This window comes from Pipistrellus hanaki (genome assembly GCF_964339955.1).
Source record: "Pipistrellus hanaki genome assembly, chromosome: 16".
Taxonomy (NCBI): Eukaryota; Metazoa; Chordata; class Mammalia; order Chiroptera; family Vespertilionidae; genus Pipistrellus; species Pipistrellus hanaki.
The window spans coordinates 46,452,555-46,478,610 of record NC_140518.1 but is presented as its reverse complement, the minus strand read 5'-3'; the positions used below and the strand labels follow the sequence as shown (position 1 = coordinate 46,478,610).

The window sequence follows — 26,056 nt, the reverse complement described above, 5'->3', positions numbered from 1 at the left end:
CCTCACCCTTTTCATAGCAGGATGATGCTCTAACCAACTGAACTACCCGGCCAGGGCCTTACATATATATATATTTTTTTTTTTTTTTAACCAAACTGTTTATAATGACAAGGGCCCCACATAAATATGTGCCAGCCCTGCAATGGGCATAGGGCCTGGCTAAGGAGGCTGGCGAGGTGCTGATGGGGCTGCGGGCTGCGGCGGGAGCTCCGGCTGCAGCTGCTGTCACTAAGGGTCCAGCTGGGGGACTGGTTGTTGGGAGGTGTCACTGCCCTCGCTCTGGAGCAGCTGGCAGCCCTGCTGTGGCTGGAATCTCTACGCAGTTGGCAGCCCTGCTGTGGCTGGAATCTCTACGCAGTTGCCTCCCCAACCGTCCCTGTGCCGCAGCTCAGCCCCTCAGGGTTCCACCCCCACCGCCCAGCCTGCCCTGTGTGCCCGAGGAGACCCAGGGCAGGGACATGACCAATGGTGAACGTGGGGCTTCCTACAGTGCCAGGAGAACAAAGCTCTTTCCTATCGGAGCAGCCACACGCCGGCGGCTTTCTGAGGAGGCAGACTATGGGGCAGTGGAGAGAGGCACTCTTACCTTATAGGGCATGGATTCAAAGAAGATGGACGTAGCAGAGATTTTCTTCTTGTCTGTCATGAACCCGTGGGTCAGGTGGCCTCCGTCAGGCAGGTCCAGGCCCATGATGCGCCCATGGGGTTCCACCAGGGCGGTGTACACCGCGAAGTTGGCAGGGGAGCCTGGAGCGGGCAGACCAGAGGGCGTACAATTGCTCCTGCCCGGGCGGCACCTGGCAGGACCCCCAGCTCGGCTACCAGACCATCCACCGGAAGGGGCCAGAGCAGACTGGGCCACCGTGTGGAAGAGAAATGCTCCGTCTCTGACTCCATCAGGTTAAATCTGTGTAGCTCCCATGGCCGCTAGGCTAACGGCCTGCTCCCGACATGCCAGTCACCAGAGGGAGTCTGCGGGGCCTCAACTCTGCTTTCTTAAGATGGGTTTGAGATTAGGGCCCATCTTCTCGATCAACAAATCTTCCCTTCCTCCAAACTCTGAGTTTTGGCGTTTCAAAGTGGGGGCACGTGGACTTTGGACGGGAAACAACGATGCATTCCTCAAGCCCCCAGAGGTTCCCCACACCCATCCCTTTGGGAGGGAGGGGAGTGGGGAGGGTCAGACAGTGCACGATCCTTGAGGGGCAAGGACAGCGGAGTCAAGGCCGTGGAGAAAGACCACCTGACAGGAGGGCTTTCTCTAACTCCCGTGGATGGGCAGGCCTTCGCTCAGCTCCTCTCTGTGAGCCTGGTAGGTAGTTACCCGAATAGGGCTGGACGTTGACCCCCCAGCACTGGGGGTCCAGACCATAGGCCTGCAGCGCTCGCTTCTGACAGAGGGTCTCCAGCTCATCGACGAACTCGGTCCCGCCGTAGTACCTGCGAGAGGAGCAGATCAGGGCCTCTGGCGGAGCCGGAGACTGCGCGCGGGACGGCACAGGAGTGGGGCCCGGGTGAAGCCACGGGGTCGCCTTCCCCAGTGCCCGCTCCAACTCCGAGTCAGTGTCTCCTCATCCCCGAGGAAGCGGACGTGAGCTACAGGCCAGCCTGGCATTAGCCTCGTGCTGAGCGAAACAAGCCCGTTCCGGCCCCGAGTGCCCCTTACGTAGGTACCAACAACAGTCACACGTAGAGAGACAGAATGTGCAATGGTGGTTGGCAGGGGGATAGGTGGAGGGAGAGGTAGAGGGTTTTTGAATTTCTAATAAAATTTTACTTCTCATTTAATAACAACATAACAAAATTTCTCATATATTGCCGAAACCGGTTTGGCTCAGTGGATAGAGCGTCAGTCCGCGGACTGAAGGGTCCTGGGTTCGATTCTGGTCAAGGGCATGTACCTTGGTTGCGGGCACATCCCCAGTGGGGGGTGTGCAAGAGACAGCTGATCGATGATTCTCTCTCATCGACGTTTCTAACTCTCTATCCCTCTCTTCCTCTCTGTAAAATATGAATAAAATATATTTTTTTAAAAATTCTCATATATTTATGTTTTTATTGGTATACATACTAATAATCATGATAACTCAATCCAGAAGAAATTTTTAATACTAAGGCCTTGTGGTCACAAAAAGCTTAGAAATTTTTGAAATTATGTGTTTACATTTTTTTAGTTATAGTAAAAGTTACGTAACATAAAATTTACCATCATAACCATTTTTAAAAAAAAATGTTTTTATTGATTTTTAGAGAAAGAAGAGGGAGAGGGAGTGAGAGACAAAGCGATCAGTTGCCTTCTGCATGCTCCCCCACAGGGACTGAGCCAGCACCATGGGCCTGTGCCTCCACCGGAATTAAACAATGACCTTTTGGTGCATGGGACGATACTCAACCAACCGAGCCATACCACCTGACCATTTGTAAGTACACGGTGTAGTAGTGTTCAGTGCAGATAAGTACTCACACTGTTATACAGCAGATCTCTAGAACTTTTTCATCTTGCAAAACTGAAACTCTACACCCACTGAACAACTCCCCATTTCTCCCTCCCCGAGCTCCTAGGAACCACCATTTACTTTCCATTTCTATTATTTTGACTATTCTAGGGACCTCGTATAAATGGAATCATATAGTATTTGTCTTTTTGTGACCAGTTCATTTCACGTAGCATAATATCCTCAAGGTTCATCCTTGCAGCATGTGGTAGTATTTCCTTCTTTTTCTTTTCTTTTTTAAAAATATATTTTATTGATTTTTTTTTTTTTTGCAGAAAGGAAGAGAGAGGGATACAGAGTTAGAAACATTGATGAGAGAGAAACATCGATCAGCTGCCTCCTGCACACCTCCCACTGAGGATGTGCCCGCAACCAAGGTACATGCCCTTGACCAGAATCGAACCTGGGACCTTTCAGTCCACAGGCCAACACTCTATCCACTGAGCCAATCCGGTTTCGGCTCCTTCTTTTTCTTATTGTATGTACTAGAGGCCGGGTACATGAAATTCATGTATGGGAGGGGGGGTGTCCTTCAACCTGGCCTGCACCCTCTCTCAATCCAGGAGCTGCAGGATTGAGCCTAAACCGGTAGTCAGAAATACCTCTTACAATCCGGGACTGCTGGCTCCTAACTGCTTGCCTGCCTGCCTGATCACCCCTAAACACTCACCTGCCTGCCTGATGCCCCTAACTGCTGCTTGCTTGCCTGATTGCCCCTAACTGCTTGCCTGCCTGCCTGATCGCCTCTAACTGCCTCTGTCTTGGCCCCTGTCACCAAGGCTTAGTCCCGAAGGACATCTGGAAGGTCGTTCAGCTGTCCGGTCTAATTAGCATATAACACTTTTATTATTATAGATAGACCACCTTTGCTTATCTACCTGTCCATCAATGGACACTTGGGTTGCTCCCATATGTTGATTACTGTGACCAATGCTGTTATGAACATGGTGTACAAATATCTGTTTCATTCCCTGATTTCGTTTTTATATATTTTATTGATTTTTCACAGAGAAGAAGAGTTAGAGGATAGAGAGTTATTGATTCCCTGATTTCAATTCTATTGGAATATATACCCAGAAGTGGAATTGCTGTATCATCTATACCACATGTGTCAAACACAAGGCCCGCGGGCCAAATCCAGCCCGCCAGGCCTTGCAATGTGGCCCGCACCGCGCTGTCATCACTGCACTCCGCTGTCAGTTTATGACATTGTCAGTTTATGACTGTTCAGTAAACCATTCGGCCCGCGATTTAGGCTGGATTTTAGATTTTGGCCCCTTCTCTGATTGAGTTCGACCGACACCCCTAATCTATACTAATAAGAGAAACATGCAAATTAACCATCACTCTGTTATGCCAACCCATGCCCACCAGCCAATCAGGAGTGAGTATGCAAATTAACTAAACAAATATGGCAGCAGCCACTGAGCTGGAGCCAGCTGGAGGCTTGGGTTGCCCCCGGTGATGGAGAAAGCCAAGCTTGCCGCCTGTGCTGGCCCTGGCCTCTGCTCAAGGCTACGAAGTTTCAATTATAGAAGATAAACAAATCCCAAGAAAAATGGCGGCAGCCACGGAACTGGAGCAAGCAGAAGGCTTGAGTTTCCCCTGGCAATGGAGGAAGCCAAGCATTCTGGCCAGCCCTGGCCTCTGTTTCAATTATAGAAGATAAATAAATCCTAGATACTTGCTTTCAGCTGGCCCTAGCCTCTGCTCAAGGAGGTGCTGAAAAATTTTAAAAAAAGAAAAAGAAAAAAGGAGTGGCTGGGACCTTGGGTCGCTGGGGGCTGATCATGCCAAGATGGAATGGCAGGGGCTATTGGGGGTAAGCAGACCAGCAGGGGGGCTAGTTGGGGGTGATCAGTGGGGGTCAGTTGGAGGTGATCAGACCAGCGGGGGGGGGGGGGGGGCAGTTGAGGGTGAGCAGGCCAGTGGGGAAGGTGGGGGTGAACAGGCCAGCAGGGGGGGCAGTTGGAGGTGATCAGGCTGGCGGGGAGGTATTTGGGGGCAAGTAGGCCAGTGGCAGGGAGGCAGCTGGGGATGAGCGGGCCAGCAGGCAGAATGGTTAGGTGTGATCAGGCAGGCAGGCAGGCGAGCAGGTAGAGCCAGCAATCCCAGATTGTGAGAGGGATGTCCAACTGCCAGTTTAGGCCCGATCCCTGTAAACCGGCAGTAGGACATCCTTTGAGGGGCCCCAGATTGGAGAGGGTGCAGGCCGGGCTTAGGAACACCTTCCACCCCCGTGCACGAATTTCGTGTACTGGGCCACTAGTATAATTATATTTTTCATTTTTTGAGGAACCTGCGTACTGTTTTCCACTGTGGCTGCACATTTTACATCCCTACCAACAGGGGACAAGGCCTACTCCTCTATAGTCTCACCAACACTCGTTTTGTGTGTGTGTGTCTACAGTAGCCATCCTAATGGGAGGGAGGCAATAGCTCATTGGGGTTCTGACCGGAATGTCCCTGATGTCCAGTGATGTTGGCACCTGGTTCATGTGCTTGCTGGCACCAGTTACAGTTTAATGAGTACAGAGTTTTGTTTATACAAAATGAAAAAGTTCTGGAGATGATGGTGGCGATGGTCGTACCATATTGTGAATGTGCTTAATGCCACTGAACTGCACACTTAAAAAGGAAAATTTTCTATTATGTATATTTTACCACAAAAAGGAAAAAAGGGCGACTGAGGGGTTTTTACTCACAATAAGGCAGGTTAGTAGGGAATTAGGGAAGTTCCTTGCCACGTGGGCTGGGGAAACAGAGAGCTAACAAAATGGCCAGCAATCCTCAGCAGACACAGAGCTCTGGGTGACAAGCAACAGCAAACCTGGTGTAGACTTGCCCCCAGGTAGTCGTTCCTCCTGGCATATTGCTGGTCCTGCAGCTTAAACCCCTTGCCTTGGGGCTGACCAATTAGTGGAAACCATGACCCTGAAAGTGGTTAATTCCTCCCCTAAATGCCCAGCCATAAACCCTCAGGAGGGACCCAGCTGGCACTCCCCCTCCCAGGAGCGCCCCCACCTTTCCTCCCCTCGGGTGGGCGCCCCTGCTCTCCACGCGACCCACAAGACTTGCAACCAGGGAGCAATGGGCAGCGGCAGCTCGTCCCGGCTCACCCTCCGATGTGATCTGTCTCCCTGGCCCCTTTTCTCTGACTCCTTAGTGAACAGAGCAGGTCTCCTCCCTCTCCGCCCCTTCGGCTCTCCTGCTGCCTCTGTCCCAGCCCTTCCTGTCTCACTGCCCAGCTTCAATCAGCGTCCCGCAGTCACCTGGACTCACGGATGAACTCTTCCCTGCACCACGTCAACCACACACCGCCTGGGCCCCTTTCCGGTAACAACACTTCTGATGTCAGATGTGAGGGGGTTTTCTCACACCATCAGTTCTACAATTCAATTCAGCTGTGACCACCAGCGGGGCTGCCCCAGCCCCAAGGCTCAGGCTCAGTCCCCAGGCCGGCCCACTTCAGAGGCTTGTCCCCAGGCTGCTCACTTCTTTCTGACAAACTCTGGATTCCTATACCCTCTCTCACGTTCAGGAACTCACCAGAGAGACCCACGGGACACAGGACAGCACTTTACTGACTCCCTGGCCAGACGCGTGGGGCAGGTGTGGGGAAAGGGTTCGGCTCCCGGGCCTCTCGGGATGCCCGCCCAGCACCTCCACCGCTCACCACCTGGGCAGCCCTCCCCTCACCGGGCTGGGTTTGCACAGGCTTCCCTGCGAGGTGACCAATCCAACCACTGGCCATCGGTGGTGACCGCGGCTTCAGCCCTCAGCACGCCTTGGTCTTTCTGGCCACCAGCCCACCCTGAAGCCCTCTAGAGGCCCAGCCAGGGTCACGTCTTAACACAAACGCAGGTGTGTTCATTATGAATAAGACATTCCTATCAGATCCCAAGAGTTTTAGGAGCTCAGGTGCCGGAAACCAGGGACAAAGACCAGATATTTCTTATCATGCCCCCATTGGAAAGCATCTAGATCTGCCCCAGCTCCACTACCTGTGTGAGAACTTGAAAAGTCACCAAATCTTAGTGAGTCTTCACTCTCCCGTCCTCACAGCATGGAGCCCGGCCTCCCTGTCCCTGCGGGCCGCCCCCTGTCCCTGCGGGGCTGCCCCCTGTCCCTGCAGGGCAGCCGTGAGGCTCAAAGGAGACAGTGGTTGTGAAAACACCCAGTGACTCCTCGAGTGCCACGCAAACGTGAGTCATTCACGCAGAGGAACACAGCCCTCACTGTCTGGCCGATCTGCAGAGAGCGCAGAGCACCTGAGGGGGGACTGCCAGGTCAACTCCCAGGGTGACCCTGCTTCTTCCGTGTCCTTCGGGACAAAAATACAAATTTGCACAACCATACGTCGATTCTGTGATCACCACTTTGTGGGCGATGACTGTAAAAGCATAGTTTCTCCAGTTCTCCGGTGAGGGAGGTGACCCAGATCACCGCCCACGTAAAGCCAACATTCCCAACGCAGCAACGCGTCTGTGCAAAGGTCAGTGTCCACTCCTGAAACCGCTCTGACTGCTCACACGCAGCAACCCCTCCCACGGCATCCCTCAGGGCGCCTGCCGACCTCTCCCGGAGGTTCCCCTCCGCTCAGCAGCTCCGCACCCTTAGAGGGCCTGGTGGCTCGGCAGGAAAGCCCACGGGAGCCGTCAGTGACCTGGCCTGGCGGCTCTGGAACACCGGCGCTCACGGGCCCGGCGTGAAGGTGTGTGGGACCGCGGCATGGACAGGCGCCCGCGGGGCCGCACTCTGCAGACCCGCGCCGCGCCCGCCTCGCGGAGCAGCGCTCAGCAGCATCCACATACCTCTGGCCGGGGTACCCCTCCGAGTACTTGTTATTTAAGCAGGAGCCCAGGGCCTCCAAAACGGCGCGGCTGGCAAAGTTCTCCGAGGCGATGAGCTCCAGTCCAACCCGCTGCCGGTGACTCTCCTTCTTAATGATGTTGTAAACCTGAAGAGGAGAAAACAGACATAAACACCGGGACCTCTAAGCTCAGCGTTCTGCTCTGATCAAAGCAATGGCCGAGGAAGAGAAGAGCCATGTTACACAACCACATTTTGCCCTCAGAGGTTGACCATATCCCAAAAAACCAAACTCAGAATCTAGTTAAGATAAACATCTCACCTAATTTTTTTTTTTTTTTTTTTAATCAATCTTTATTGTTCATATTATTACAAAGGTTCCTCATTTCTTCCCCCCTCCACCAGGTTCCCACCCCACCCTCCGCCCCCTCCCCATCCCCCATTGTCCTCATCCATAGGTGCACAGTTTATGTTCAGTCTCTTCCTCCCTCCCTTTCCCCGATAGTAAATCCCTTTTCAGATAGTAAATCTGTTACTTAGCATTATCTCATATCAATAATACCTCCACATACCCAATGATACACTTCACACAAAAGACATTTCCAAATAGGTCAACCAGCCTCATCCAGGCCCCACCCAAGGCACTTACAGATCAACACCCCAGCGCTATACTAACTCAACACATCCAGATCTAAGCCTTCATCACTTGATTCAGCAGACCCTCAAGTTCCCGCAAAAGTTTCCAGCCATGTCTGAGAGGCAGCCGTGGGCAGGTACAGGCGAGGAGCGAGCTGTTTCGGGCCTGGCTGCTCCGGGCCTGGCCTCTGTTGCTCTGGTTCGTTCCACAACCAGCTGCTCCGGGTCTGGTCACTGCCGCTCCCGACCTAGTTGCTCTGGACTTGGCTGTTGCTGCTATAGGCCTGGCCGCACCCGACCCGGCTGCTCTGGGACCGGTTGCTCTGGTCCCGGCCGCTCCGGGCCTGGCCGCTCCCAGCCTGACAGCCGCTGCTCCGGGCCTGGCTGCTCCCAGCCTGGCAGCCATTGCTCCTGGCCTGGCCGCACCAGACCCGGCTGCTCCGGGCCTGGCCGCTCCCAGCCTGGCAGCTGCTGCTCCTGGCCTGGCCGCACCAGACCCGGCTGCTCCGGGCCTGGCCGCTCCCAGCCTGGCAGCCGCTGCTCCTGGCCTGGCCGCACCAGACCCGGCTGCTCCGGGCCTGGCCGCTCCCAGCCTGGCAGCCGCTGCTCCGGGCCTGGCCGCACAAGACCCGGCTGCTCCGGGCCTGGCCGCTCCCAGCCTGGCAGCCGCTGCTCCGGGCCTGGCCGCACCAGACCCGGCTGCTCCGGGCCTGGCCGCTCCCAGCCTGGCAGCTGCTGCTCCGGGCCTGGCCGCTCCCAGCCTGGCAGCCGCTGCTCCTGGCCTGGCCGCACCAGACCCGGCTGCTCCGGGCCTGGCCGCTCCCAGCCTGGCAGCCGCTGCTCCAGGCCTGGCCGCACCAGACCCGGCTGCTCCGGGCCAGGCCGCTCCCAGCCTGGCCGCCGCTGCTCCGGGCCTGGCCGCACAAGACCCGGCTGCTCCGGGCCTGGCCGCTCCCAGCCTGGCAGCCGCTTCTCCAGGCCTGGCCACTCCCAGCCTGGCAGCCACTGCTCCGGGCCTGGCCGCACCAGACCCGGCTGCTCCGGGCCTGGCCGCTCCCAGCCTGGCAGCCGCTGCTCCGGGCCTGGCCGCTCCCAGCCTGGCAGCCACTGCTCCTGGCCTGGCCGCACCAGACCCGGCTGCTCCGGGCCTGGCCGCTCCCAGCCTGGCAGCCGCTGCTCCGGGCCTGGCCGCACCAGACCCGGCTGCTCTGGGCCTGGCCGCTCCCAGCCTGGCAGCTGCTGCTCCGGGCCTGGTCGCTCCCAGCCTGGCAGCTGCTGCTCCTGGCCTGGCCGCACCAGACCCGGCTGCTCCGGGCCTGGCCGCTCCCAGCCTGGCAGCCGCTGCTCCAGGCCTGGCCGCACCAGACCCGGCTGCTCCGGGCCTGGCCGCTCCCAGCCTGGCAGCCGCTTCTCCAGGCCTGGCCACTCCCAGCCTGGCAGCCACTGCTCCGGGCCTGGCCGCACCAGACCCGGCTGCTCCGGGCCTGGCCGCTCCCAGCCTGGCAGCCGCTGCTCCGGGCCTGGCCGCTCCCAGCCTGGCAGCCGCTGCTCCGGGCCTGGCCGCACCAGACCCGGCTGCTCCGGGCCTGGCCGCTCCCAGCCTGGCAGCCGCTGCTCCGGGCCTGGCCGCACCAGACCCGGCTGCTCCGGGCCTGGCCGCTCCCAGCCTGGCAGCCGCTGCTCCGGGCCTGGCCGCACCAGACCCGGCTGCTCCGGGCCTGGCCGCTCCCAGCCTGGCAGCTGCTGCTCCGGGCCTGGCCGCTCCCAGCCTGGCAGCCGCTGCTCCGGGCCTGGCCACACCAGACCCGGCTGCTCCGGACCTGGCTGCTCCCAGCCTGGCAGCTGCTGCTCCGGGCCTGGCCGCTCCTAGCCTGGCAGCCGCTGCTCCAGGCCTGGCCACACCAGACCCAGCTGCTCCGGGCCTGGCCGCTCCCAGCCTGGATTCTTCGTGGTTGTCTACTGCTGTTCTGGGCCTGGCTGCTCCCAACCCGGCTGCTCTGGGCCGGGCTTCTCCGGGCCCAGCCACTCCGTGTCTGGGTGTTCCTGGACTGGCCACCCTGGGCTTGGCCGCCTCTGCCTCAGGCCTGGCTGCCACTGCCCCAGGTCTGGCTGCTCCAGTGCTGGCCGTTGATGCTCTTGTTCTGGCTGCTGCTGTTCTGGGGCCTGGCCACTGCTGCTCCGGGCCCAGCTGCCACTACCTTGTGCCTGGCCACTCTAGGCCTGGTCGCCGCTGTTCCAACATTCTGTCCCTTTTTTCTCTTCTTTTTTTTTTCTTTTTTTTAAAAAAAACAACAAAACGCATTTATGTTGCAATGTTGGCTGGTGCGTTGAGTTCTGACTTAGTCTTTGATTTTTCAAGATCTTCTTTGTATTCTTTCTTAAGTAATTTTACTATCATTTGCTCTCACTTGATTTCTTCACATTGAGAACTTCTTTGGTTTCTTCCTCATTGTCCTGGGAGCTCAGCAGGTTGGCCTGTGGCACCCCTTTGTTCTCCGCGGGCTCCCGCGCTGCTCCAGCCTGTTGCCAGGGTCGGCGCCGCCCAGGAAGCAGCCCCCGTCCTTGGCTCCTTTGCCAGCGCTCAGCAGTCGAAGGCTCAGGGGCACCCCCCCCACTGGGGGCCCCGTCGCCCGGCTCCTTGCTGGCGCCCAGCTGGCCGGTGTCCGGCAGGGGCTCCTGCTCCTCGTGGCGTTCCTCCAGTCTGGAGCTTTCTTTCTCCCTCCCACTAGGGAAGTCCAGGATCAGAGTCAACAGACTGTCCTCTGCGCACAGTGTGCACGACTCCGGGGGCTCGGCCTTTCGCCGCGCTCCCAGGACTCCACCTCACAGCCCCGTCTCCCCCTGCCCGAGCCTGGGTCCCCAGGGACTGGCCCAGACCTGGAGTTCGGGGAGGTCTGGACTGAGGCTCAGAGCTGCCGCCGGAGGCTTTGTTTCTTCCGGCTAGGGTAATCCAGCATCAGAGTCAACATTCAGTCCTCTGCGCGCCATGTGCGCGCGACTCCGGGGGCCCCGCATTTCGCCGTCCCCCGGGATTGTCTCCCCCTGCCGGAGCCTGGGTCCCCAGGGTCTGGCACATAACTTGGGGCTCAGCACTGCCGGTTCGGGGGTTCAGCCCAGGCTGGGGGTTCTATTTCCTTCCTGCTAGGGAACGCCAGGCAGCACCCAGCCCTCTCCTCCTCTCCGGCTGCGACCTCTCCGCGCGCGCGTGCATGCGAGCGCGCAGCATGTCTCCGTACCTTAGGCTTTTTTTCAGCTCCTCTGATTTTCCTTCTGGTTTTCTCCCTCCTTCCTATTGTAGAGTTTTCAGTCAGTCGACTACCTGTAGCTCTGGGCAATGTCCACTCTACATTTTAGTTGTATTCCTTTGAAATTGTTGTGAGCTGCTGCGGCTAGGTGTATACCCGAGCAGCCATCTTGGATCCTCCCTGTTTTACCCATCTCACCTAATTTTTAACTCTATACCATCTTATCTTTAGTTTTACATTTCACCTTGTTTTCCCCTCCCTGATTCCTTGCTTCTCTTTCTTAAGATAAGCTTCCTTAAAAGACTAGGTCAGGCTGGTATGGCTCAGTGGTTGAGCATTGATCTATGAACCAGCAGGTCACAGTTTAATTCCGTCAGGATACATGCCCAGGTTGCGGGCTCTATCCCCAGTAGGGGGCGTGCAGGAGGCAGCCGATCCATGATTCTCTCTCATCATTGATGTTCCTATCTCTCTCTCCCTCTCCTTTCCTCTCTGAAATCAATAAAAATATATTTTTAAAAAATGCATTAATAGCCAAAACCGGTTTAGCATCGCTTGGGGACTGAAAGGTCCCGGGTTCAATTCCGGTCAAGGGCATGTACCTTGGTTGCGGGCATATCCCCAGTAGGGGCTGTGCAAGAGGCAGCTGATCGATGACTCCCTCTCATCGATGTTTCTAACTCTCTATCTCTCTCCCTTCCTCTCTGTACAAAACCAATAAAATATATTTTTTAAAATGCATTAATAAAAGATGCTTCTTGGTGTCTGAATGTACTCCTCTGAACTGTAAGAAAAGGGTCAAAACTCAGAAGCTTTCCCGTCCCTCCCGAGCACCCAGCACAGCACTCTGCACTTTGTAACCTTGCCCTCAAGTTTGCCAGCGGCTGCCTATGAGCCTGGCCTCTTACACTAACTGCAAGGCTGCTCTGAATGAAGGGCACTTAGGATTAGAACTAGAGAGGAAACAGGAGACTGGGGTTTAAGGACCCCCTCGAAGACCCCAACACCTCACCTCCATGTCGCTGTCTTTCAGGGGCTGTGCCAGCATTTTCTCGTGCGAGGACCACAGGTCAGCATTCTCGGGAGCCTTGCTCACTGCAGTCGCCATTGCACTGGTGCAAAGTCGCCTAAAATAGAAGAACTTCCAATGTTAATTTTAGTCAAAGCTCAATGCAACCTGTTAGTTCTCTGAGTTGCTAAAGTATCGACACTGTTTTTTAGCCCCTCCCTTCAACTGCTTGGCAAATATGGGACCATTCTATTGCAACACCACCATGCAGGACTCCCGGTCCGCTCCGAACTGCGATGTCAGCTTGTTATCCAGTTGGTGATGAGCACCACCCGCTCCCTGGGAGGCCTGACCCTGCGGACAGAGCCCCCAGCCTGTTCTCAACTAACCTTTCCTGCTGGGCTCTCCCCAGCTACACAACCTCCTGGGAGGCAAGGGCTGGGTGTTACTTTTATTTTTTTAAATCTCCCACAGAATTCAGTGCGGCCACACATGAAGTAATATTTGCCTAAACAACAAATTACTGACTTAAGTGTTAATGTTTTCCATTTTTCAAGCAATGAAAACGAGGCTCAGAGAAGTAAAGCATCTTAGGCTGTGGCTGCACAGCAAGTTGGCCATGAAGGTCAGACTCGAAACCCAAAATCGTACACTCTCTTTACCACAGGATTCCTGTAGAAACTGCAAGTTAAAGCATGCACTGGCTTAACTACAAACTGCCCTGTAAGAATTATAGATAGGGGGAAAAAACACAAAACCGTAGATCAATATTTTTCATCAGAAAGCTGTATCCCATCAAAACGCTGGGGAATTTACGTTTCTACAAAGAACGAGATTTTGTGACCTGTGGCATCTCCCCTGGCGCGAAAGTTTAAATGTTCCCAGGAACCAATCCCCCTAACCAAGCCACAGCGTTTCCGTAGCGCTCCAGTAACTTGGAAAGCTTTCATCCACTGGCCGGTGTGGCTCAGTGGCAGCGCTCAGCCCATGCACTGAAGAGTCTCGGGTTCGATCTCCATCAAGGGCACACCCCTCGACTGCAGGTGGATCTCAGGCCCAATCCCGGTGCTTTGGGGAGGCAACCAATCCATGTGTGTCTTTATCACATCCGATGTTTCTTTCTCTCCCCCTCACTCCCTTCCACCCTCTTTAAAAATCAATGGAAAAAATATCTCGGACAAGGCTTAACAAGAACAATAAAATAAAAATAAAATAAAACAATTCACTGACAACTGTTTACTCAGGCCTCTCTGTGCCGCCATGGCGTTGCTACTGGGAACACACTGGGCCTGCCGTCAAGGGCCTTCCCTGGTGCGGAAGGTGAGTAGCAAACTGAACAAGAATACTAAATGCAGACGGATAAAATGAGAGTGCCACCAAGGACAAGAGATGGGTGCTGGGGTGAGCGGGGCTCACTGTGGATGTGGAGGCAGGGCCTATCCTAGGAGAGGGCGTTTAGATTAAGAAAGATCCAGTCGAGAAGGAGGATCCAAGATGGCTGCTCAGGTAGACACCTAACCACAGTAGCACACAACAATTGCGCGCAGAGGACGGAATGTTGACTCTGATGCTGGATTGCCCTGGCGGGAAGAAACAAAACCTCCGGCGGTGCTGAGCCCCAGTCCCGACTGCTCTGAACCCCAGTTCTAGACCAATCCCTGGGGACCCAAGCTCAAGCAGAGGGAGACGGGGCTGTGAGGTGGAGTCCTGGGAGGGCAGTGAAAGGCCGAGCCCCCGGAGTCGCGCACATTGCTTGCAAGGGAAGGAATGTTTACTCTGATGCGGGATTGCCCTGGAGGGAAGGAAACAGAAGCTCCGGCCGTGCTGGGCACCAGTTTTGACTGCTCTGAACCCCAGTTCTAGGCCAGACCCTGGGGACCCAGGCTCAGGCACGGGGAGACGGGGCTGTGAGGCGGAATCCCAGGGGAGTGGGCGAAAAGCGGAGCCCCCGGAGTCTCGCACTTTGAGCGCAGAGGACGGAATGTTGACTCTGATGCTGGATTGCCCTGGAGGGAAGAAACAAAACCTCCGGTGGTGCTGAGCCCCAGTCCCGACTGCTCTGAACTCCAGTTCTAGGCCAATTCCTGAGGACCCATGCTCAAGCAGAGGGAGACGGGGCTGTGAGGTGGAGTCATGGGGGAGCGGCGAAAAGCGGAGCCCCCGGAGTCGCGCACATTGCGCGCAGAGAACAGTCTGTTGACTCTGATTCTAGACTCCCCTAGTGGGAAGAAGAAAAGAAGCTCCAGATTGGAGGAACGTGACGAGGAGCAGGAGCCCCTGCCTGACACCGGCCAGCTGGGCGCCAGCAAGGAACCGGGCGACAGGGCCCCGGGGGGGGGGGGGTGCCCCTGGGCCTTCGACCGCTAAGCACGGGCCCCAGAGCCGAGGCCGGGGGCTGCTTCCTGGGCAGCGCCGACCCCGGCAACAGGCTGAAGCAGCACAGGAGCCCACGGAGAACAAAGGGGTGCCACAGGCCAACCTGCTGAGCTTCCAGGACAAGGAGGAAGAAACCAAAGTATTCAATGGGAAGAAATCAAGTGAGAGCAAAAGATAGTAAAATTACTTAAGAAAGAATACAAAGAAGATCTTGAAAAATCGAAGACTAAGTCAGAACTCAACTCACCAGCCAACATTGCAACATAAATGGGTTTAAAAAAAAAAAAAAAAAAAGGACAGAATGTTGGAGTGGCAGCGGCCAGGCCTAGAGTGGCCAGGCCCAAGGGAGTGGCAGCCGGGAATGGAGCAGCAACAGCCAGGCCCCAGAGCAGCAGCAGCCAGAACCAGAGCAGCAGCAGCCAGGCTGGGAGCGGCCATGCCCGGAGTGGCCGGGCCCGGAGTAACCGGGCCCAGAGCAGCAGGGTCAGGTGTGGCCAGGCCGGGAGCAGCAGCAGCCACGCCCGAAGCAGCCAGGTCGGGAGCAGCAGTGGCCAGACCCGGAGCAGCTGGTTGTGGAACAGACCAGAGCAACAGAGGCCAGGCCCGTAGCAGCCGGGCCTGAAACAGCTGGCTCCTTGCCTGCCCATGCCCCAGGGCTGCTTCTCAGACATGGCTGGAAACTTTTGGGGGAACTTGAGGGTCTGCTGAATCAAGTGAGGAAGGCTTAGATCTGGATGTGTTGAGTTAGTATAGCGCTGGGGTGTGGATCTGTGAGTGCCTTGTGTGGGGCCTGGATGAGGTTGGTTGATCTATTTGGAAATGTCTTTTGTGTGAAGTGTATCCTTGGGCATGTGGAGGTATTATTGATTTGAGAAAATGCTAAGTAACTGATTTACTATCTGAAAAATGTAAAGTTCTGAAAGTTTAAGGTCTCTTGCCAAAAAGAGGTTTTAAAGCTAACACCTTAATTTTAATGGAGAAAGGGAATGACAAGCCCTTCCCACCCAGAACAGGTAATCCAATTCCAACCAGCAGCTATGTTTATTTTTATTTTTTATTTTTTATTTTTTAAAATATATTTTATTGATTTTGTACAGAGAGGAAGGGAGAGAGATAGAGTTAGAAACATCGATGAGAGAGAGTCATCGATCAGCTGCCTCTTGCACACCCCCTACTGGGGATGTGCCCGCAACCAAGGTACATGCTTTTGACCGGAATTGAACCCAGGATCCTTCAGTCCCCAGGCCGAAGCTCTATCCATTGAGCCAAACCGGTCCAACCAGCAGCTATGTTTAAACAATGTGTCCATTTACACTTGAATGGCTACACCTTTTGATAGCCTAAGGGCAAGTTTACATGTAAACAAGTTTGTTCTCAATTCCCAGGGCAGAAAAAAAACAAGGTTTAAAATTATTAGATTTTAAAATTTATTCTTAGAAGTGTAAAAGTTTATTAATTAAAAAAAAAAACACAACAACAACAACAAAAAAAAGGAGATTGAAAAACCTGATGAATAATAATAGCAGTTCATTGTACTAGAGTGGGCGATATGGGAGGGGAGTGGACTGACTGTTCTGGGAGGGGGGGGAAGGGAGGGAGGAAGAGACTGAACATAAACTGTGCACCTATGGATGAGGACAATGGGGGGGTGAGGTGGGAACCTGGTAGGGGGGGGGGAAGAAATGAGGAACCTTTGTAATAATATGAACAATAAAGATTGATTTAAAAAAAAAAAAAGAAAGAAAGAAAGAAAGAAAGAAAGAAAGAAAGAAAGAAAGAAAGATCCAGTCACGAGGAGAGAGCCCACCTCCCAAGAGTACCGAAGTAATACATATATATATTGGCCTCAGCTCTGACCCCGTGAGTTGGTAAGTGAAAAGAGCTAGGAGCCTCTGTTGTTCTAGTGAGGTGACCCTGGGTGGGCCCCTGGTTGGCTCCTGGCTGGGGCACTGGTCAACAGAAATACCAGCCAGGATCAGAGCTTGTGATTTTCAACCCTGCCACCACTTCTCCAGAAAGGAGTTAATCTTGATCATGCCTACATGAGGGAGCCTGCATATATTCAGAGCTGACAGGTCGGTGGACACATCCACACTGGAAAGTGATGCACCCTAACACTACGGGGCACAGAAGCTCCTGTGCTCTGGACCCTGCCAGACTTCACCCTCTGTATTCATCTGTATCCTTTATCACTTCTCTGAAAAAACTGGTAGCCTGGCTGGATTGGCTCAGTGGTTGAGCGTCAACCTATGAACCAGGAGGTCATGGTTCACTTTCCGGTCAGGGCACATGCCCAGGCTGTGGGCTCCATTCTCAGTGTGGGGCATGCAAGAGGCAGCCAACCAATGATTCTCATCATTAATGTTTTTCTCTCTCTTCCTTCCTCTCTGAAATCAATAAAATTATATTTAAAAAACTGATAAACGGAGAGAAACCAAGATGGCGGCATAGGTAAACACCTAAACTGCTGCCTCGCACAATTATTTCAAAACTACAACTAAAAGACAAAATGGATATCTTCCAGAACCACAGGAAGGCTGGCTGAGTGGAAATTCTACAACTAGAAGGAAAGAGAAAAGCACACTGAGACTCAGAGGACCTGCGGAAGGCAGAGATATGAAGGCGTGAGCTCAGAGAGGGCTGGCAACTGAGAATGCAGCTGGCTTTCCCAATCGAGAGGGAGACAAAAGCTCCCAACTACTCTGAACTCCAGTTCCGTGTGAGACTCTGGGGACCCAGACTCATTCGGGGGAAAACTGGACTGTCTGGCAGCAGGCGAAACTCAAGGGCAGCTTTTTCTCAGAGGTGCTTTCAGAGATTACCATGGGACACTGAGACCCAGGGGCCTCTTATGGCAGAACTGATGGGAAGCCATTGCTGTCTGCTCCGCCCTGAGATTCCACCGCATCCACCCTGAGCACAGAGGCTTTTGCAAGTCTTATCTCATAAGGATGTCTCCAGCACAGAAATTCTCCCAGCATAGACACAATGATCCTCACAGCCAATTGGCCTGTATTCCTCCTAGTGATACCAACAGTAATCAAGGCTTAACTACAACAAGATTGTGCACACAGCCCATAAAGGGGTACACCAAGAGTGTCCACATCAAGTAACTGGGGAGGCTGAGCCACTGGGACACCTGGCGCACAAAGCCACTCTATCAACACAGGGAAGCAGCCAAAATGTGGATACAAAGAAACAGGTCACAAATGAAAGAAATGGAGGAAAGCAAACTACTGGATATAGAGTTCAAAACAATGGTTACAAGGTTACTCAAGAATTTTCTAGAATAAATTTAGTGAGACCCTCAAGGATATGAAAAAGGATCAACTAGAAATTAAAAATACACTAACTGAAGTAAAGAATAATATACAGAGATCTAACAGCAGATTAGAGGATCCCAAGAATCAAGTCAAAGATTTGAAATACCAAGAAGCAAAAAACACCCAACCAGAAAAGCAAAAAGCAAAAAGAATTAAAAAATATGAAGATAGTGTAAGGAGCCTCTGGGACAACTTCAAGCCTACCAACATCCGAATTATGAGGGTGCCAGAAGAAGAGAGAGAGCAAAATATTGAAAACCTATTTGAAGAAACAATGATAGAAAACTTCCCCTACCTGGTGAAAGAAATATAGACTTACAAGTCCAGGAAGCACACAGAACCCAACAAAAGGAATCCAAAGAGGACCACACCAAGACACATCGTAATTAAAATGCCAAGAGCAAAAGACAAAGAGAGAATATTAAAAGCAGCAAGAGAAAAACAGTTAATTACCTATAAGGGAGTACCCATATGATTGTCAACTTATTTCTCAACAGAAACTATGCAGGCCAGAAGGAGTGGCAAGAAATATTCAAAGTGATGAATAGCAAGAACCTACAACCAAGATTACTCTACCCAACAAAGCTATCATTCCGAATTGAAGGTCAGATAAAGAGCTTCACAGACAAGAAAAAGTTAAAGGAGTTCATTACCGCCAAACCAATATTATATGAAATGCTGAAAGGTATTCTTTAAGAAGAGGAAGAAAAAGAAAAAGGTAAAGATAAAAATTATGAACAACAAATACATATCTATCAACAAATGAATCTAAAAATCAAGTGAATTAAAAATCTGATGAACAGAATAAACTGGTGAATATAATAGAATCAGGGGCATAGAAAGGGAGTGGACTGACAATTCTTGGGGAAGGAGGAGTGTGGGGGATGCAGGAAGAGACTGGACAAAAATAGTACACCTATGGATGAAGATAGTGTGGGGGGGTAAGGGCAGAGTGTAGGGTGGGAACTGGATGGAGGGGAGCTATGGGGGAAAAAAGAGGAACAATTGTAATAATCTGAACAATAAAATTTTATTTAAAAAATCCAAAAAACTAATAAACTTTAAGTGTTTTCCTGAGTTTTGTGAGCTGCTCTAACAAATGATGGAATCCCAGGAGGGGGTCGTGGGACCCTCTGTTTTGTAGCCCAGTAGGACAGAAATCATGGATAACCCGGGACCTATTACTTGTGATTGACATCTGAAGGAGGCAGTCTCGAGGCTGAATTAACTCCGGGTAGAGCTGGACTGAACTGTAAGATACCCAGTAGTGTCTCAGAACTGCTGATGCGTGGAAACCCCCACACATCTGGTGTCAGACGGGTTGCGTGGTAGTGGTGCGAGAGTAAAAGAGAAACTCAGCAGAAAGTTGTAGCTTTTCCATATAAGTACACACACAGTAAGTTTGCTGAACAAATATGCCCATTAGACAAAATAGTCTAATAGTCCCAAATTACAGTGATCCTCCTTCATCTCTGGCACTATAAGCTTTAACCAGGAAATTCCTCTGAGGGCTTACAAGGCAGCCATTACTGTACGTTTAGAAATGAAGCACTGGGCTGGAACGCACGGACACTTCTGTGGTCACAGCGGCACCACCCTGCCAAGGACAGGCAGGCGACCTTGAATGTGGCTGGCCACGTCCCACCAGCGGTGGAGGGACACATGAATGCCGACCTCTGCACTCAAGAACGGCCAGTTCAACCCATGGGCCCGTGCGTGGACCAACACGCACCCTCGGCAGTGGTAAGCCCACAACAAAAAGCTCCAGAGCCAAAAATAGGCTCAAAGGGAAAAGCTTCTTTTAAACACTGACTAGTCAAAGTTCAGAAGGATTTGAAGGTGGCAAGCAGAATTCTCAACTGCCCAATGGCTGAAGCCCATCAGGAACCCTCCTCCTGGGGCAGGCAGCAGACCCACAGTCACTCTGTGAAAGGCACGGCTCCCTCCGCACAGGAAAGAGGACAAAGTCTGCCTCCTCTGTGGTCCCACTCTTCTCATCGCAGCAACAACCTGCCCGCCTGCTGCAACCCTCTCCCTGTCCAAGATGCCAATTCTGACTCACAGCGATGCTTCCACCAGGCGAGAGTGCGGTGTGGCCAGCACCCACCCTCACTGCCCACCCACTGCGAGTCCTCCCCCGGGGCCTGTGACCACTCCAGACGGAGTACTTAATTCACTCTCAGGAAATCCATAGCCTCGAGTCTAACGTAAGCTTTTTTTTAACCAGGAAGAAGTTTGAGTTCTTCATTCAGAGTTCTAGATTCTGTGTCTTGTTTCAATTAAACCAGTTAGAGATATAATCTATTATATCTGCTAAGTCAATTTAAGTCTATTCTATGCTGCGGCACCCCGTAAGAAAGATCCTGAGGGGTGCTGTATGGCCTTCACTGGGCTAGGGATGCAGTTCCTGCAGCCCCAACGGTCACGACATGGTGGCATGAGCCTCACTCGCCCCCAGGGAGATGGACCTAGGAAGTGAATTCATTCTCCAAAGCCACCAGCCTCCTCAGGCCTCCAAATTTTCCCTGGGCCTCGGTCACAGTGGCACCATCTGCTGAGTGTCACCTGTCTCGCAGACTCTGTGACCTCCACTTTACAGAAAACGGGGGCTCAGAGAGCTCAGGGCCCAAGGTCATGTCATTTGAACTGTTTTGCCCGGAGTTGTAAAGCCCTTCTTCGCAGCCCTGCTCACCCACCTCAGCGGCCCGCTTCCTCGAGGAGGAAGTTGCAAATCTGATGCCGTAAGAACCTAAACTGGTGCTTCCAGTGCAGCAACTGCCCGGCTGAGGCACCTGCGGGTGCGGGCTCAGCGGACCAAGGTCCACTCAACTCCCAGGACCCGGGAGCGCGGGGCACCAGGCCAGGAAGCCTTGGGCGAGACGTCTGTCTCCGAGGACGGGCTGCAGCCTGCAGGCCCTCCCCCGGGGATCCAGGAAAGTGACCGCACACGTAGCGGCTGGGAGCGTAGGCCTCGGTGAGCCTCGGTTCGATCCCGGGTGCCCTGCTGCAGGGTCCCGCCTACACCGGCTCTTCTCTCCCGGCCTCGCCCTCCCCGGCGGTGGAGGCACCCGGCGCAGCTGGCTGTGAGGACACTGGGAGGGGAAGGGCTGCCCTGAAGCTCGGCCTGAGCGCCCAGAGCGCCGCAGCCCGGACCTGTGGTAAGCCGAGGCCACCCCTACCGCACCGGGACCGGGACCGGCGCTCGGGGCTCCGCCGACCCATCCCAGGCTTCCCGCGCGCCCCTCACCTGCGCGGCCGCGGAGCACGTGGGACCTGGAGACCGCACAGCCGAGCGCGGCGAGCGCCGGTCAGAGGCCCGCCCGGAGCTGCGCACCTGCCGGACCGACTGGGCGCGCCCGCCTGCTGACACCAACACCAACACCGACACCGACCCCGACCCTGACCCCGCGGCCCACGCTGCTGTTGCGCAACCGACCGGAGCCGGAGACCCGGGGCCCGCGCAGCTGCCACGTGACCCGCCGCTCCCGCCTCGCCCCGCCCCGCCTCCGGAGGCGGCCAATCAGAGCGCGCTGCGTGTGGGGCGGGGCGGGGCGGGGCGGGGCGGCGCGAGCTCACCTGGGCCTCCGGCTGCGGGCGCTCCGGGCTGGCAGCGGGCCTGGGAGCTGGGGTGCTGGTACTCCGTGCAGGGCCTGCCCCTGGAACTTGGGTAGGCCCTGGGGTTGGGAATGAGTTCTGTTGCTTATACTTAACTCTTTCATTATATTTAACTTACAGGTTGGCACGGTGGTCATTTCAATGGGTCGAACGTGAATTTGAACTTCAACACTGCTACTCCGTACCTGTGGAATCCTAGAACAGGCACTTCCATGGCTCCTTCTTGAGTTGGAGATAATTATATCTACCTGGCATGGCTGTCGGGAGGGTTAACAGACACGTCTAGAACACTAACGTTGTGCCTGACACATAATTAGGGCTCAATTGCCGGAACCGGTTTGGCTCAGTGGATAGAGCATCTGTCTGCGAACTGAAAGGTCCCAGGTTCCATTCTGGTCAAGGGCATGTACCTTGGTTGCGGGCACATCCCAGTGGGGGTTGTGCAGGAGGCAGCTGGTCGATGTTTCTCTCATCATCAATGTTTCTAGCTCTCTATCCCTCTCCCTTTCTCTCTGTAAAAAAAATCAATAAAATATATTAAAAAAATAATTAGGGCTCAATAACTATTGGAATAAAAACAGTAACTATAACAAAACCAAGGGGCTGCACAGCACAGGGCAAAGAGCTGACAGATCCTCTTGACCAAATTCTACTCAGGCTCCTCTGAAGTATTTTGTCACAAAGCCTGATTTCCAGACTTCCCTGTTTGTCTCTGCTGTCGGCGGGACCAGAGTCCAAAATCCACGGGGTCCAGTTTTAGCAAGGATGCTGATAAGTCTGTTTCCCCCTCCATATCTGGTTGAATTTCTCATCCTCCATTATCTGGATGATGTCTGAGCACCCTGGCCCGGTCAGATTAGCCAGATCCTCCTCACCTCTCATGTTTCTTCCTCTAATTTCCATCCACGGACACCCCTCCCCCGCCTCCTTGGCTATACGTTCCATTGGCCATACCATATTCCCACTTGAGCCCAATCTCTATTGCCCACCGGAAGATTCCATTGCGGTGGTCCCTGTGCCTATAAGAAACAGTGTCCCTTGAATAAAGTCTTCTGTACTGTGTCACTGAATAATTTGTTCTCTAACAGCTCCTAATATTTCAGTCCTCAGTGTACCAACAACTCTTAACCTCTTACAATGTCAAGCAATTCCCAAAATGTAACAAATGTGGGTAACGTGACAGTGAATATCCTGTCTCAGGAAATTCCAAAACTGACTCAGGAAATTCCTGGGAAAGACAGTGAGAAAGTGGGATCCATAAGAAGTCCTGCTTCCAGGAGGGACCCACAACACAGCACAGACTCAGGATGGTTTTGTCCAACAGCGTCTTTGCCCAGTGAGTCCCTTCCTTCGCTAGCTACCCTGGGTCACCACCCCCTCACTGTGGGTCTTTGAAAGCTAGTGCACCAAGCAGGAAGTAGATTGTGTGGACACAGATAAGGAAGATAACTTCTCAGAAGGACTGCTGGTGGCTGGCTGGGCTCAATTTTTAAAAATATATATATATATTTTATTGATTTTTTACAGAGAGGAAGGGGGAAGAATAGAGAGCTAGAAACATCGATGATAGAGAAACATCAACCAGTTGCCTCCTGCACACTCCCTACTGGGGATGTGCCCGCAACCAAGGTACATGCCCTTGACTGGAATTGAACCCGGGACCCTCAGTCCGCAGACCAATGCTCTATCCACTGAGCCAAACCGGTTTCGGCTGGGCTCAGTTTTTTTAAGAAACAGAGCTTAGCAGCCATTTCTTCACAGGGGCCTCTCATGCGAACTGCACTTCAGGGAGAGGCCTGCTCTGACCTGCCTGCTCTGCACTGAACTCCTGCTGCCGGTGTTCCTGCCATCTGAGCCTGCCTGATAAGGGAGTTCCTGGACTCCCATTTCTACCATCAGGACTGAGCTTCCCTCTTCCAATCAGAGCTGCGCAGCTGTATCAACATCTTTACCCACCAATCACAGTAGCTCCATTGGACCAATCAAATGTCATGAATTTGGATCCTTATTTTATGAGGACAGACCAGTCAGAGATCAGGGGACTTCTGCTCACAAAGCCGGTTCCCTTCTGGCACACCTTTCCTTCCCCCTGAGGACGGAGACTGCACTTCCCGGGCTGAGCTGAAATACTGATGATGTCTTGCTGGACCGGAGTGGAGCCACCGCAAAGCCAGAGAAGGCCTGGCCCAGGGCTGCCTCGTGGCCGTGCTGTATCACAATTGTGCTCTTCTGCACCGAATTAAGTTTCCTTCTTCACCGCACCCCAAATTGGGGATTCCTGTTGGCACTGAATTGGTGCTACCAACCATTGGTTGACAATTGTAAAGACAAATACAAATTAAAAATATAAGGTTAGCCCTCACTGGAGTGGCTCAGTTGGTTCAGCATTGTCCCGTCCACCAAAACATCACCGGTTCAGTTCCTGGTCTGGGCATCTACCCAGGTTGCAGGTGCAATGCCTGGTTGAGGTGGGTGCAAGAGGCAACCAATGGATGTTTCTTTTTCACGTGGATGTTTCTCTCCCCCTACCTTTCTCTCTCAAATCAATAAACATTTAGAAATGAAAAGTTTAATCTCCCAGTTTAAAATAAGAGGAGTTTCCCTCCACTCTGTTTTCTTCGGGCATGTTGACGAAGAACATCCAGCCCTGTGGAGAATTTCTGTAAGAATTTATTTGAGCCGAAACTGGCAGCAATGCCGGGAAGCAAGCTCTCAGATGCACTGGAGAATGACAGGTGGGGTTTCCTCCATGTGTTCGGAATTAAGGAGGGACTATAAGGAAGATTAAATGAAGGGGGAAGGAAGCAAGATGGGGTTTGGGTTGCAGGAGAGTTAAGATTGTGGGCCCCCTTGAGGGTGATTAGCCCCAAGGGGTCGGAAGTGTGGTGGGTGGTAGAAAGCGTTGGAGTGTGGTAATGTTGTGAGCTAGATTGAGAGAAAATAACCAGATTTAATACATATTATAAAATGCATGGGAGCTGCTCATACATGAGAGAATCGGAGGCTCACAGGCATGGGAGGCTCATAGGCAGGGAAAGTGGCATCTATGACATTCTGAGCTAGGAATGAGGTAAGGCTCCTTGGGGGCACTAAGGTTGCTTGTAGAATGATAAGAACAGCTGTTTAGTCATGAAGTTTGCCCTGCCTGCCCTGGTTGGTGTGACTCAGTGCGTTGAGCGTCATCCCAGGTAACCGAGATGGCTGGTTCAATTCCCAGTCAGAGCACCTGCCGGGGTTAGGGGCTCAGTCCCCAGTAGGGGGCATGCAAGAGGCAGCCCATCCCCTCATTGATGTTTCTCTCTCTCTCTCTCTCTCTCTCTCTCTCTCTGTCTCTCTCTCTTTCTCTCTCTCCCTTCCTTTCTCTCTAAAATCAATAAGAACATCTTTTAAAAAATTAAATTAAAATAAAAGTTCACCCTGCCCTCTCTAACTGGTTTGGCTCAGTGGATAGAGTATCAGCCAGTGGGCTCAAGGGTCCCCAGTTTGATCCCAGTCAAGGGCATGTACCTTGGTTGTGGGCACATCCCCAGTGAGGAGTGTGCAGGAAGCAGCTGATAGATGTTTCTAACTCTCTATCCTTCTCCCTTTCTCTCTGTAAAAAATCAATAAAATATATTTTTTTAAAAAAAAAGGGGGGGGGGGAACCTAAGATGGCTGCACAGGTAAACACCTAACTGCAGCCTCACACAACAATTTCAATAAAATACAACTAAAATATAAAGTGGATATTACCCAGAACTACAGGAAAGTCGACTGACTGGAAATTCTACAATGAGAAGGAAAGAGAAAACCAGAAGGAAAATCAGAGGAGCTGTAAAAGCCTAAGGTACGGAGACACGTTGTGTGTGCGGAGAGGACAGAGCAGGAGAGGAGGGGTGGCTGAGTGCCTGGCTGGCGTTCCCTAGTGGGGAGGGGATAAAAGCTCCGGACTGTGCTGAACCCCAGTTCTGACAGCACTGAACCCCAGTTCTAGGCCAGACCCCGGGGACCCAGGCTCATACAGAGGGAGCCTGGGCTGTGAGGTGGAATCTCAGGGGAGCGGCGAAAAGCGGAGCCCCCAGAGGCACGTACTTTACGCGCAGAGGACGGACTGTTGACTCTGCTGCTAGATTGCCCTACTGGGAAGGAGACAAAAGCTCTGGACTGTGCTGAACCCCAGATCCGACAGCACTGAACCCCAGTTCTAGGCCAGACCCTGGGGACCCAGGCTCATACAGAGGGAGCCTGGGCTGTAAGGTGGAAACCCAGAGGAGTGGCGAAAGGAAGTCCCGGAGGTGCGCACATTGCTTGCAGAGAACGGACGGTTGACTGTGTCACTGATTGCCCTAGCAGGAAGGAGACAAAAGCTCCAGACTGCTCTGAACTCCACTTCCAACTGAACTGAACCCCAGTTCCAGGCTCATTGGGGGAGAGCCTAGACTGTTTGGTAGCGGGCAAAACTCGAGGGCACCTTTCTCTCAAAGGTGCTTGCAGTGAGTACTGAAGGACCCTGAGGAACACTGAGACCCAGGAGCCTCATAGGGCGGGGCTGAGGGAAGCCAAGGC

General features: G+C 53.3%; 1 protein-coding gene across 2 annotated transcripts in view; it reads right to left on the bottom strand.

The window, feature by feature from the left end:
* The window catches only part of SHMT1 (serine hydroxymethyltransferase 1), a 1,020,383-nt gene extending 998,984 nt beyond the window's left edge, over positions 1-21,399 (bottom strand). The window contains exons 1-5 of one of the 2 annotated variants that reach the window (XR_014792953.1): positions 21,144-21,383; positions 12,201-12,315; positions 7,310-7,455; positions 1,325-1,440; positions 587-747 (exon numbers count right to left, since the gene is read on the bottom strand). Coding sequence is in view for 1 of the 2 variants with exons in the window: in XM_084861557.1 (XP_084717683.1) it covers positions 587-747; positions 1,325-1,440; positions 7,310-7,455; positions 12,201-12,296 (519 nt within the window). In the remaining variant the exon portion in view is untranslated. Of the gene's footprint in view, positions 1-586; positions 748-1,324; positions 1,441-7,309; positions 7,456-12,200; positions 12,316-21,143 lie in introns of both variants that reach the window. The other variant, XM_084861557.1, reaches the window with a different exon arrangement.
* Between the last annotated feature and the right edge of the window lie 4,657 nt (positions 21,400-26,056).